This window comes from Maylandia zebra, linkage group LG12 (assembly GCF_041146795.1).
Source record: "Maylandia zebra isolate NMK-2024a linkage group LG12, Mzebra_GT3a, whole genome shotgun sequence".
NCBI classification, from domain to species: domain Eukaryota; kingdom Metazoa; phylum Chordata; class Actinopteri; order Cichliformes; family Cichlidae; genus Maylandia; species Maylandia zebra.
In genome coordinates, this window is record NC_135178.1 from 1,934,174 (window position 1) to 1,947,760 (window position 13,587).

At 42.5% G+C, this 13,587-nt stretch overlaps 1 protein-coding gene across 1 annotated transcript in view; it reads right to left on the reverse strand.

The window, feature by feature from the left end:
* Positions 1-7,592: 7,592 nt before the first annotated feature.
* The window catches only part of abca2 (ATP-binding cassette, sub-family A (ABC1), member 2), a 106,211-nt gene continuing 100,216 nt past the window's right edge, over positions 7,593-13,587 (reverse strand). The window contains exons 45-48 of the mRNA XM_076890546.1: positions 12,154-12,256; positions 10,049-10,186; positions 9,756-9,965; positions 7,593-8,997 (exon numbers count right to left, since the gene is read on the reverse strand). Of these exons, the coding sequence (XP_076746661.1) occupies positions 8,962-8,997; positions 9,756-9,965; positions 10,049-10,186; positions 12,154-12,256 (487 nt within the window). The 3' untranslated portion in view covers positions 7,593-8,961. The remainder of the gene's footprint in view (positions 8,998-9,755; positions 9,966-10,048; positions 10,187-12,153; positions 12,257-13,587) is intronic.

The following is a 13,587-nucleotide window of genomic DNA, read 5'->3' on the forward strand; positions in this document are numbered from 1 at the left end:
CGTCTGACGCTTCGCTAGCGTCGTTGCCCCGCCCCGTTTCCTAGGCGACAGTAGTACTAGGGCATGGCCAAAGCTAAAACGACTAATCTCGCCACACACACCAGGCTGTATGTAAAGATCACGGCATGTTAGTTAGCTGTCAGGCTTTAGAGTCCCCCTTTTATTTCTTTTAAATAAATTAAAACAAAACCTGTCAAAATTTTAAACGAATATCCTCATTTTTGGCTCTTATTTTTCTTAAAAACAAAAATAAGGTTAAAAAAATCTGGTAATTCTTTGTTTTTACATTCATCGGGCCCCAATATGACCAAATATCAAAGAGAAATTAAAAATGCTGCTGTGGAAGAGTTCAGGTCTTAGGAGGTTAAATAACACATTCTAACCGCGATGTAGTACCAATATAGCGGCACCATTTGAATCCAACGGACCGGGGTTATGGAGCGACCCTAAAGTCCTACCTGAAGTCTGAAGTCTTTGTTTCTTATTTTAAGCAAAAAAAGTTGACGAAGCTCTAAAGCTTTTGACGTTCATATATATATATATATATATATATATATATATATATATATATATATATATATATATATATATATATATATATATATATGTGTGTGTGTGTGTGTGTGTGTGTGTGTGTGTGTGTGTGTGTGTGTCAGATTACAAAAGAGCAAATTCACTCTTTCTTGCCACAAGAGCTAAATAGTAAAGTCAATATGAACTGGCAGCTACAGCGTTGTGTTAATCCGATTGCTTCAGTTTCCACTTCATGACATCAGTCTTCACAGTCACTTCCACTTCAGCTGATTTAGGTTTGGTATTTCATTTTGCAGTATTTCATTAATCACTGTCCTGTTTACAGTTTTTGTCACTGCACTGTAGTGCTCTAAATGTAATGTATTTCATATATATAATCTTGTGTGTATGTTTGAATAGCACAACAGAACATAAAATGTGGGGTCCCTATTTTATCTGAAATTACAGTATAACTATATTTACCTACTAATACTAAGGTATTTACATTAAAAGAAGGGAATAGAGTTATTTTACCTTATCTAACATCCAGGTGTTTAACAGGAAAGGAGACACAAATTGTAAGGAGTTACTGAGTAAGTACTGCTTAGGTTTGTGCATATTCTCCTTTGTCCCACAGGCCATCAGACTGTTTAACTCCTCTCTGGAGGGGAGAGGGAGGGGAAACAGGAGGACAAAGGAGGGGGGAACAACTAAGCTGTAGTGCCTCTTCACCTCACTGTGCAATACTTTTGTTAACAGTCAACGGTGCAATAGACCTCAATACTTGAAATGTGCAATTCACTTGTATTTTTATTTTTATTCCTATTTATCCCCTTTGTATATTTTATTTATATATGTCTCTGTATTTATATGTGTGTGTATATATATATAATATTATGTAACTCTGTAACTTCTGTCGGTGCTGTGCTTTTTGGAAACCAAATTTCCCAGAGGAACCCACCCGAGGGATTAATAAAGTTTTATCTTATCTTATCTTATTCAATTGTCTTTTTATATGAAATATAAAAATGATACATTGATAGTTCTCATTATTATATCTGAGCCTGTTTTTATTCACCTTTAATGAAAAACAAAGAACATGAAACACTTCTTAACCGGAAAACGAGCTTTAACTACACAGTGCCAAACAAAACAATCCTTTTTCTAGAGTAACTGTAAATGCAGTAATCTTAATTACTGTGTAAGTCATTTTAAGTACTGGGAAGGACACACAGATTATACTGTAAGTAATTTTGTTGATTTATTTTAATTGTCAGTGAGCCCTTCATTTCCGGGCTCAAAGGTAATTGGACAAATTAAATAAATGAAGATAAAATGTTCATTTCCAATCCTTGGTTGAAAAGCCTTTGCTGGCAGTGACAGCGTGAAGTGTTGAGCTCATGGACATCACCAGATGCTGGTTTCCTCCTTTTTAATGCTCTGCTGGGCCTTTACTGCAGCGGCCTTCAGCTGCTGTTTGTTTGTGGGCCTTTCTTCCAAAGGTCAGTCTCAATGCTCAGCTGAGTTAAGATCAGGTGACTGAGCTGCCCACACAAGAATTTTCCACTTCTCTGCTTTAATAAAGTCCTGGGTTTCTTTGGCTGTGTGTTTTCAGTCATTGTCCATCTGCATTATGAAACTCTGCAGTCTGACTGCATTTAGCTGGATGTGAGCAGACAGTCTGTCTCTGAGCACTCGGCTGCTTCTGTCCTGTGTCACATCATCAATAAACACTAGTTTCACGATGACACCAATGTTCCCTCTAATGTTTCATGTGTCTGAGCGAACACACAAACTCATTGAGTGGCCCCTTGGACTGTGGTCACGCCAGCATCGAATCCATCCAAGTCACATGGTTTATTAAAATAATCAAATTACAGCATTTACATGTATGTTAGACTGTGGCGGACCACCAGGTGGCTCCACTCACACCCAAGTTGAAGGGAAGTGCTGGGGTGGAGATTTTGGCGCTTACTGTATGTGAAGTTCTACAGACAGAGTCAGTTAATAAAGTTGGAGTGAGACATTGAGACCTCTCCTGTCGTTATTACATACCTCCACATTGGTGACCCCCACATTGGTGGCCTGGAAGCATCGGCTGCTGCCGGACTTCCACCTCCGCCGATGGCTGCGTTTGCTGTAGCGCTTAAATTGCCGGATTTTTGGCTTCACGACCCTCCTTTATGGTTCGTGCACGTAGAAGCTCAGTTTGCTCTTCGTGGAGTTTCAGCCGACGATACTAAATACCAGAGGTGGGACCAAGTCATTGTTTTGCAAGTCTCAAGTATTTATCCTCAAGTCACAAGTCAAGTCTCAAGTCACTGGTGTAACAGTCCGAGTAAAGTCACAAGTCTGAAACTTTGAATTTCAAGTCCTTTCAAGTCTTTAAAAAAAAAAAAAAAAAGCATGTTGCAGTTATGCTAAATGTAAATGTTAGACCAGCGGTCCCCAACCCCCGGGCCTCGGACCGGTACCGGTCCGTGAGTCGTTTGGTGCCGGGCCGCGAGAGTTGAGGCTCAGGTGTGAAATGTCTGGTTTTCAGGGTTTTTATCGGTTTTCAGCGTTATTTTGTTATCGTTTTTATCGTTTACTCTGGTTTCCTGGGTCTTTCACGTGTGTTATGAATAAATCTTCTTTTTTTCGGTACCGGTACTAGTTTTATTTTGTTGTATTTATCCGCGACACCTTAAAGGCCGGTCCGTGAAAATATTGTCGGGCATAAACCGGTCGTGGCGCAAAAAAGGTTGGAGACCGCTGTGTTAGACCATGTAATTTTTAAATCTGTGTTTTTCTCAACACATGACAAAATAGTGAACTTAGAAAATATACACAAATTGTAAAATTGCACCTCTTTAAAATGCCGCTCAATTAAACCTAGCTCCAAGAATAATTTTCACCGACAGTTCTGAGATAAGCTGCATGTTATTCTTGGATGCGCTTGTAGGACCGGCTTTAAAATCGCATGACAAAAATATCATACACATTAAAAAAAAACTGTATCTCCAATGGAGCCTGGACAACATTTGCTAGTTAGATGAAGTCAGCTATCTCATCGTAGCAAAAGAGAAGCCCCGCCTACTGTTCTTTATGCAACTTCAACTGTCGGACAAAGTTGGAAGTTGTTCCATATCTTTCTGTGATTCTCTTCTTACATGTTTTGCATGTTGCATTTCGGTTTTTTGTTGACTACTTAATAATTTATGTACCTGAAAAAAATAACTCTTTGCAGCATTTTTGAGCGTTTTTTTTTTCTTTTAATAAAAACATCTGGTTAATTTGATTGGCTGTGCTACAGCTCACGCACACATATGTACGGAGTGTGGTTTGAATAAATGAATGAATGAATTGAATTAATGGTGCACACTTTCTATATAATATGCGTGTTAACTTTTATATTTGGGTGAAATATCAAGTCTCTTCAAGTAAACCGGTTCAAGTCCAATTCAAGTCCCAGGTCATTGGTGTAAAAGTCCAAGTCAAGTCACAAGTCTTAGAACATCTAAAGTCATAAAATTAATGACTCGAGTCTGACTCGAGTCCAAGTCATGTGACTTGAATCTACACCTCTGCTAAATACCACCATGTGGTGGCCTCACTTGACCCGCTGTCAACCCGCTGCGTGATGACTCTCCTCCGGGACCCCCCAGCCCAGGCAAGTACACGGCCCTCAAGGCGCTGCTGCGGCGTTACTCCCTCTCTGATGCTGAGCGGGCCGAGAAACTCCTTTCCCTCGCGGGCCTGGGCGACGGCACCGCTCTCGAGCTCATGGAGAGCATGCTGTCCTTACTGGCCACGGATGACGGAGGATTCCTCTTCACCTACCTCTTTCTCCGACAGCTGCCGGCTCCAGTGCGCGCTGGCCTTACCAACTCCCCGCTATTGGCCACGAAGGATTACCGCTCCCTTGCGGAAGAGGCGGATCACATCCTCCTGGCTACCAGGAGTTTCGGCGTCCAGGCGATTGTCCCGGACTTATTGGTGGGTAACTGGTGCGTAGAGAACAGTCCAACCCTGCCAGGAAATATGTGCTGGGGAAGGAATGGTATTAAGACACTTTTTATACTTTTTATAGGTAACGAACAATTTCAGAAAAAGAACTGAGGGGCGTACAGGAAAAAGTTGAGTCCAAGTTGTGTAAATGGACATGGTTGCTACCCCAGCTGTCATATAGGGGTAGGGCTCTGATTGCCAATAATCTGGTTGCCTCGTCCCTGTGGCACAAGCTTGTGGGGTTGGCTCCACCTGCTGGGCTGTTCAGCGTCTCATTGTGGATTTTTTCTGGTCCGGGCAGCATTGGCTTAAGGCATCTGTACTGTTTCTTGCCATGTCAGAGGGAGGTCAAGGACTTGTGGATATCATGGCCAAGACCACTGCGTTCAGATTACAAACTGCTCAGAAGCTGCTTTATGGAAGTAGTTACTGTTGGCTGCCCTTGGCTCGGCTGCTTCCCCAGAAAGCTGGATATCCTGGACTGGATAAGCATCTGTTTTTGCTTAAAACAGCAGAGCTTGATATGATGGGTTTAACACCTTTTTATCATTCAGTGTTGGATGCTTGGAAAACGCTGAAGATTTTCCGTGATCCTGACCCTAGACCTGGCTGGGGATTTTTGAAGAACCATTGTTTCACAATGACTTTTTGTTTGCTGTCATCACCTACAATAAGGACCAAGTTCATTCAAGCTGGGATTGTGAAACTGGGTCACCTCGCAAAACTATCGATAGAAAGGATGTGCAACCTTACTAACATCAAGTCCACCAGAATCTTAAAGAGGATCCTGGAAGACGTTTGGGAGTCCTTACCTGTGTCACTGAAACTATTTGCTGAAAATTGCAATCTAGCTGACCAGTGGCATAATGGGTACGAGTACGTATTTCCAGTACTTTCAGCTGCGCCAGCTTTTGATGGATGGCATGAGGAGAATGGACTGGTGTCGGGTGTTCTCAGTTCATGTGGGAAGAAGCACCTGTATCAGAGTTGTGCCAAGGTGCTGAACTTGTGCTCGGGGGGTCAGGGAGTCGAGGTGGACACAGGTTTTTGGTTCAGACCTTGCCCCGAAGGGCAGATGGAGGGTCCTGTATAAGCCACCTGTTGAGAAACAGGTTGGTGACCTCCAGTGGAGGATTATATATGGATTTATAGCTACGAACAGACACACAGCTAGACCCGACTACTAGGGGTGGATGTCTATTTTGTGAACAACAGGAGTCGCTGTCACTTGTTTTTGTCCTGTGTGAGGTTAAAAAGCCTGTTTAGTTTATTGCAGGAATGGGTGGAAGCCCTGGGTGAGCGTTTTTCTATGGCAGTTTTTGTTTTTAGTCTTAAGTACAGAGCTTTGAAAAAGAAGACTCATGTCTTAATCAGTTTCCTTCTTGGTATGGCAAAGTTCGCAATTTGGAAAACGAGGAAACATGAAATGCTTGGACAGGGTTGGACTGATGCAGCACTTAGTTTTAAGGGCTTAGTTGTGTTGTATCGTGTTGTAATCTACAGATGTTTACAGATTTGTGGTGTATTAGAGATGTTTTATGTTCATTGAGGGAGGATGGTGCACTTGTTTTGCATTTTTAGAGTGATATTATTATTCAGTGTATTTGTTTTGATAACTACACGTGGATCTAAGTGTGTGTGGTTTTTGGGTGGTGTTTTTGTGATGCTTCCTTTGACTTTGTGAGCGTTTTGTTTGTATTATTGAATTGTGATATGAATAAATGTGTTTGTTAAAGGTCAAACGTCTTTCTTTCTTTCTCAGGATGTACCAACCTGTAGAGTTCGCTACTCTAATATTGCAGCAGTTTCTTGGATGCATTTCCTCTGTTTTGGCAGTTTACGGATGGCTTGTTCCACCTGCTCCCTTGACTGCGTGTTGTCTGTTCACAGTAAAATCTTCCACATGCAAGCACCACACCTCATGATGTGCTGTGCAGGAGACAGGAATAGGACGCAAACGCAGGACTCACAACACAAAGGGGTGAACTAAAGGAGGCAGTAAAACATCTGGACGTTAGATAAGGTTAAACGACTCGATTCCCTTATTTGAAGGTAAATACCTTAGTATTAGTAGGTAAATATAGTTATGCTGGAATTACAAATAATTAAAGCGTACTTAGGGCCTTAGTCTCATGCCAAAATAGGAACCCCACATTTTGTTGTGTTTTGTTGTGCTATTTAAACATATTATAAGGTGTCATGTTTAAAGTATTAGTTCTTTTCAAGTTACTAATCAGGATACCACTTTTGTTGCTTTTCATTAAAAAAAGCAAAGACCTAAAAACGGAGAGCAGTGAATAATGCAATAACTGAATGCTGCCATTCATTTATTGCATTATTCACTCCTGGACGGTGTGAAAGCTGCGCCACAGCTGAATGCTGACACTGTAAAGGACAGAGTGAGGGAGACAGACACCAACAGATTACCCACGTGGTAGCCTCCGTCTCAGTCCGTGTAATCGCCTAATTAATTCTCACTATTAAAACAATAATAGCAAATTTACATTTCATAGTACAGAGTTAATAAAAACATATTGTTCTCTTCTCTCTCTGCTGTCTTCTCCCAGTGGAGCCCAGCTCATCATATTTATATCAATATTCAAAATGTTCAACCAAAAAAAGGTATAACCCCAGATGTGTGAGGATGCTTTGTTACAGGCAGCACAAGAGTAAGAAAGAAAAAGTGAATTAAATAAAAGAATAAATAAGTCCAATAATGTGCAAAAGGCCAAAACTAGAAGAATGCGACTGGCCTGCACCGCGTTCGATGAACTAGAATGAAATATGATGTCATCAAACGACTAAAAGGATGTTTGATGACATCATATTTCATCAAAATATGGATGCATGACAAGGAACATGCAAACGCGGTGTAGCTTTCACACAGTCCCAGAGTGAAGACTTTAGAAAAGTCCAAGAAAAGATGACTTGTGTCTTGAAGAAGCTCAAAATATTTGACTCCATTGGGCACGTGACTCGTTTTTATAATCGGAGCGAGAGGTCCACAGCAGCAGAGCTGCAGATGTGTGGGACGAAGCTCACTGTTGCAACAAACACAAAGCATAAGAAGAGCCTCTGTTCAGTGTAAGTTACAGTTCAGAAACAGTCGTTTAATCAGACACACGCTTCAACGGCGTTATTAAAGGTTAAGTTCACATATGAATCTGATGTTTACATCCCAAAACATACAGTTTAGATTTATTTTAAACTATGAATGCTCAAAACTCCAGTGGCTGTAGGTGACATACAGTTGTTAAAGTCCATGACAGACTTGCTTTTATCCGTCAAGCTCACAATCTCAGACATGAAAGATGACAGTTACTCTTTTTTAATGATAACATCTGCAACAGGGAAAAAAGCCCACCAGTACCAGAGTAATAACCAAACCAGGACTGCAGCTAGCTGTGAAAGAAGAAGCAACACAGGAGTTGTTGATGACAGGACAACTCAGTTATCACGAAACATGAGATCAGTTTAAAGAACATATCAACACGGTCAGTGAGAGAGCCATATTTTTGTAATGTGCTGATTCCAGAAGCCATGAAAAAATTACAAGTTCATCTGCAAATCATAAAACATGGAGCGTACCCACGTATTACTGCAAATGTGATCTGAAGGTCCCTGTTAGTGTCACAGTGATAGGAGTGCAGTTGTTGTCAGGAATTCAAATCCACCGTTCAGGCTGTTACAATGCTGCTCATGTTCACTGCAGGTGGAGTTATTGTTCTTATTATACACAGTGCCCCATTTACAGAGGATCTTCTCACCAGAATGCACAACATAATAACATGTTACAATAATATTCATAAAAATAATAAGAATATAAATAAAAATACTAATATGTAAAACAGAAAAGAAAGCGACCACGTGTACAGTGTCAGAACAAACCGAGAGGAGGAGGCATCACCATGACAACACCCGTGTACATTCACCTGGTAACATCAAAGAAGGCAAGAAGGCCTCCTGCTCCCCCACAGGTCCACGCACGCCCCCTTACAGGGTGCACCCCCCCCCACGCAGAAAAAAGAAAGAAAAAGATTTAAACAAACGAACCAACACAGCAGTTTGTAGCTGCCTTCAAAATAAATCTTACCACAGAAAAACAGGGTGTATTATCATCATCACAGCATGCTCTCAAGGCAGGTCTACAGAGTAACAAGGACCCTTTGTGATTAGGGGGTGATTCCAGTCAGCTCAGAGACACCAGTGGAATCAAAGACTTGGTTTTTAACATTTCATAAAGGGTTCAAATTCACACACTCAAAGTATAATGTTGCCGTCCTAGTGCAGAGTCCATCTGAAGCCTGAAATACTGAACCTCAGGTGCTGTGTTCAGAGAGTTTTGGTCCTCTTCAGGGTCGCGGTGCCATACTCTCAGGAACGCATAGCTCAGACCAGTGGGATCAGGGGTCCCCCCTCTGCCCTCCCCTCTGCTCTCTGATGTGAAAGTAGCTCATTTTAACAGAGGGTGTCTGTATTGAAAGAGAGCTGCACCTGCCAAACACACACAAATATACACACCAGAAAATCACTACACGTGCTAACACGTAGTGGTGATGTCTTTGTCAGGGAGCGTGCATAAGAAAATCCAGTGTTTGTTTGAGAACAGTGTGAGAAAGTTCTTGGTTCAGACCTGCAGCTCATCTGCAGAGTCTGCACATGCTACCTGTTGTTCCACAGTCTGAAGTCTGACAGACTAACCACCTGTTCAGGGTGCAATCCTGTTCTGTTACCTGATGATAGATGGGCTGAGACCCTGTGTGAACACTTACATTTATGTAACACTGTCAGCGTTAGATGGTTCGCTCCTTTAGAGGCCACTGCTGCATTGAAAACAGGCTGAATGTGTTTAAATCATTAGCTTTTACATGTGTAGAGGAAACCATGCTGGTTAAGCACATTTGTTTACTCTGCTGGTGAAAAGCTACTCCAGTGTTAACTCTTCACTGTTGTCTCCTGAGGTTTGTGCTGTGGTGATGAGGGTCATTGAGTACCTGTCCTTCTACAGTAGTAGCAGTGTTTCCATTGCTTGCTGCAAGCTACACTGATGCTACAACATCTCGTGGTAACACTACAGTATGTCCTAGCCCAAGTTCTGGGTGATGTCTCTTCCACACACTATAGCTCTGTTTGTCTCATGTTACTGACCTTCCAGACACAGATGTGGGGCCTGCTGCACCTTCACCTGTGTACCCCTCCCTCTGAACTTCAATGAACAGAGAAACAGAAAACTCTAGGCAGGATCTGCTCACCCGTTCCTCTTCGAAGCTAATGAGACCTTCATCATCATCGCTCTCCAGCTCTTCTGGCGCCTCACTGATCAGAGCGTTGAGTTCTGTGTTGGCCGTTCGAGACTTTAGAAGGCTGAAGATGCGCTGCAGGGGGGACTTTCCACTGCCCAGTGGCGACACATCCTGCTGCTCAAGGTTATCGCTTTGTTTCTTGGCAAAGTTAACAAACACCTGGATGGAAAAAGAGATCCTGTACTTTATTTTTTATTTAAGATATTCCTTTTTGAAGTCTTGGATGAAACTGAGTCACTCACATTATCCAGAGTAGTCTGACTGACAGAGTAGTCCTCAATACCCAGCACCTCCACCACCTGCTCCATCTTACTAAAGACCTGAGCCAGGGACATGCGCTCAGACTTCAGCTGGTACTGCACCTTGGTGTGGTGACGCTCCTGCAAATATGATAACACGGTTTACAGTTTACCACATTTTTCAGCTGTGGTATTGTAACTGTGGCCAGTGACTCCAATTATAGGGATATGGACCAGCTCTTGATCCTGTGGGTATCACCTATTAGGTTAGTAATTAGTAGCTAACTCAAGCTGGTGTTGAGGATACTGGCCTAGCTTTAACTGCCTACGACCGGATGCCTGCCCTGTTTCACCTGAATGTAGGGCTGCCACAAACGATTATTTTGATAGTCGACTAGTCACTGATTATTTTTGCGATTAGTCGACTAATCAAATCCATTGGACGTAAAACGTACAGCTTATTGCACCAGCAGCATCTGCTCTCATATAACTATCATTAGCTTACAGCTTTAAGTGTTTAAGGTCTGTGCTAACTAAAAATAAAGACAAGATGATAGTTTATTAAATTTTAATGAAATTTGCAGATTGTTTCGGTGAAGTTTAATAAACTCCTTGCTATCTAAAATATAACAGGACACCGGAGTAAATTCTCGAGCATCTCACACTTCTGATAATCAGCTGTCTGCTTGACGTTTATTCAGCTGTGTAAAAACTATAACTTTAATCTCAGCCAAACCGATTTACTCAGGAACAAATAAAATACTAAAAAAGCCAAACAACAACATTTTGAAGTTATCTAAGTGACTCATATATCATGTTTAACCTGAGTAGTGAAAGACGCGATTTGCCGGGAGTCCGGTGTTCTCACAGCTCTAGTTAGCCTTGCCCCCGGCTAGCTATCGAGCTAGTGGGTAACAGACGTCTCCGAAAACGTCGGAGCGCTTTTGAAAATATGTGGTGTCCTGATAAACTGAGCAGATATTTGAGGTTTACACAGCTACATTCTCGCCTGAAAATATGTTAAACGTTTATTTTGTGACCCAGAAAGAATAATAAGAGTAACATTAAAACTAACTAGCTGCCGCCATTGTTGGAAACTGAGCAGGGCCGCGCTATGAATTCTGGGACGCTGCTTCTTCTTCTTCGGGGTTTAACGGCAGCTGGCATCCTTGTACATGCAGTGCTGCCATCTTCTGTTTCAGTCCGTTATTACACTCTTAAATCCTGCTACTTATTCCTGCGTCTTTTGTGATCTTACAAAGCTTCAAACAACGCGTCGACTATTAAATCAGTCGTCGACGATTTTGATAGTCGACGTAATCGTGACTAGTCGACTAATCGTGGCAGCCCTACCTGAATGCTACATGGACTGATTCTTATATAAAGAGTACAGAGTACTCACAGCGCTCTATACAACATGCCACATCCACACAAGCACTTTCTTCTATGCTTTAAGTGCTTACTATCTAACATTCACACACATTCATACTCGGATGGATGCATCGGTGAGCAACTTAGGGTTAGTATCTTGCTGAAGGCATGCAGACTGGGGCAGCCAGGGACTGAACCACCAACCTTCTGATCATGTACACCCTGAGCTACAGCCAGCCAAAGATGCACCCCACTAGAACCTAAAGTTAGGGACAGTCAACAGCTGTACCAGTTGTAGGAGGCTCCTTGCACTTGTTGAATGGACAGGTAAGTACTGAATGTCCACATCGTCAGACTTTATGTGCAGAGGTTTTATTACAGTGATATAGCACAGGCAAAGTAGCTTAATGAAACAATACAGATCTTCTAATTAAACCACACAAAACTTTACATTCTTGAATCGATTCTATGGCGATGCTAAAGATCTACCACCAGTTTTGGTATATAACCACACTCTTCAGGTAATATTTGCTCTTTATTATATTTATTAAACCGTGGTATTATTTTCTCTCTGATGAGGATCTTTAGATCTACAATATAAAGCAGCTGTTGGGGTGAATTTACACTATATCATGAAAACACAACTGAACTGATAGTGAGGTTTAGTCTGGTGCTACGTCTGTCAGGTTGGTGCTCTGTGGGTAAAATGACGACACTGGAGAGTTGCTGTAACGTACCTTCAGCAGAGCCTCGGGGAAGTTTCTGTTGAAAAACCGAACCACCTCTTTGACGCTGGAGCTGCTCTTTGTCCTCACTGTGATCATGTAGCCATCTCCAAACCTATAACATGTTAAGAGAAGCATGACTGTGCCAAGTCAGGACATAATGGTACAATCATAAAGTTCTCCAACTCTGCCCCTTTAAAAAAAGCACCCCAACATATGTTATATGAGTACTGAGCGAGCCAGAACTGTAAACTTTTTTCTAATTCGGATTTTTTTAATATACCTTTGTCTTTTTTAACCTCATGAACGTGGGCAGCACTGTGCTGTGGTGATTAGCGCTGTTGCCTCACAGCAAGAACTGTTCTCCCAGTGTTTGCTGGGTACTGGGTACTCTGGCTTCCTCCCACAGTCCAAACACATGCAGTTAGTGGGGACCAGCTTAATGGGGAATCCCAAATTGCTCATGCGTGTGAATGGTGGTCTGTCAGACAGACTGGCGACCTGTCTGGGGTGCACCCTGGCTCTCACCCTTTGACAGCTGGCACATCTGTAGTCAACTATGAGACCTGAGTCTGTGAAGGTTCTCAGTCATCCAGGTCATCGTAGTCAAAGGAGCGACCATCTTTGAACAGAGGCGGGGTTTACGACACCAACTCTCTGCCATCTATAATCCAGTTTTGAGATCCCTTCCCAGACGCCTTAACGCCCACTCACATCCTGGGCCATCTGACCTCAGGAATTCGCATGATAAGGTGGGGCCAGGTTTCACAATGAACACACCCGAAACTCTGGCTGATTGGGACCCACGCCCAGTTTCCCACCTTGGCTCAGGCGATTAGAGGATCATCAGGGGTCCTTTTGTCCCTCTGTGGGGGGAAACTCCCACTAGGTTTATATCTGGGACTCTCCACCATTTGACCTTAGAACTGAAGAAGCTTCTCGGATGAGAGGTGAAACGTCTTCAAGCAACTTAAAGAAGTCCAGACGCTTTTCTTTGCAAGCTCCTTTGACTACGATGACCTGAGGTTAAGGGTGGTCTTTTGCGGTTGCCTGTGGGATCCCCTGGAAAATACCCAATTAAGCTTCAGTTTCTATGGGAGTATGCATGATGAAGCAGAGCTGCTTCTAAATGTGGACAAATGTAAAGATTTTCTGTCCTTGCATCCTCTGATAGCTAAAGAAATGATGGCAGCTGTGTGCAATGTCCTGGACAGAACAGACTGCAGGATCTGGTGCAGCTGCCACATAAACCTCGTCTGATTTTAAGGACTGCCTGTTTTTCCATGGACTGTGAGGATGAACTAGTGGAGACAGGGCATGAGTGCAGGATGAGGAGGAAAGCTTATATGTACTGTTCATTATACCAAAGGTAGAAACCTGATATTGATGACCTCACAGTACTCAAGCTGATTTTAAAATGATAAGTCAGAGCTGTGGATGAGCATG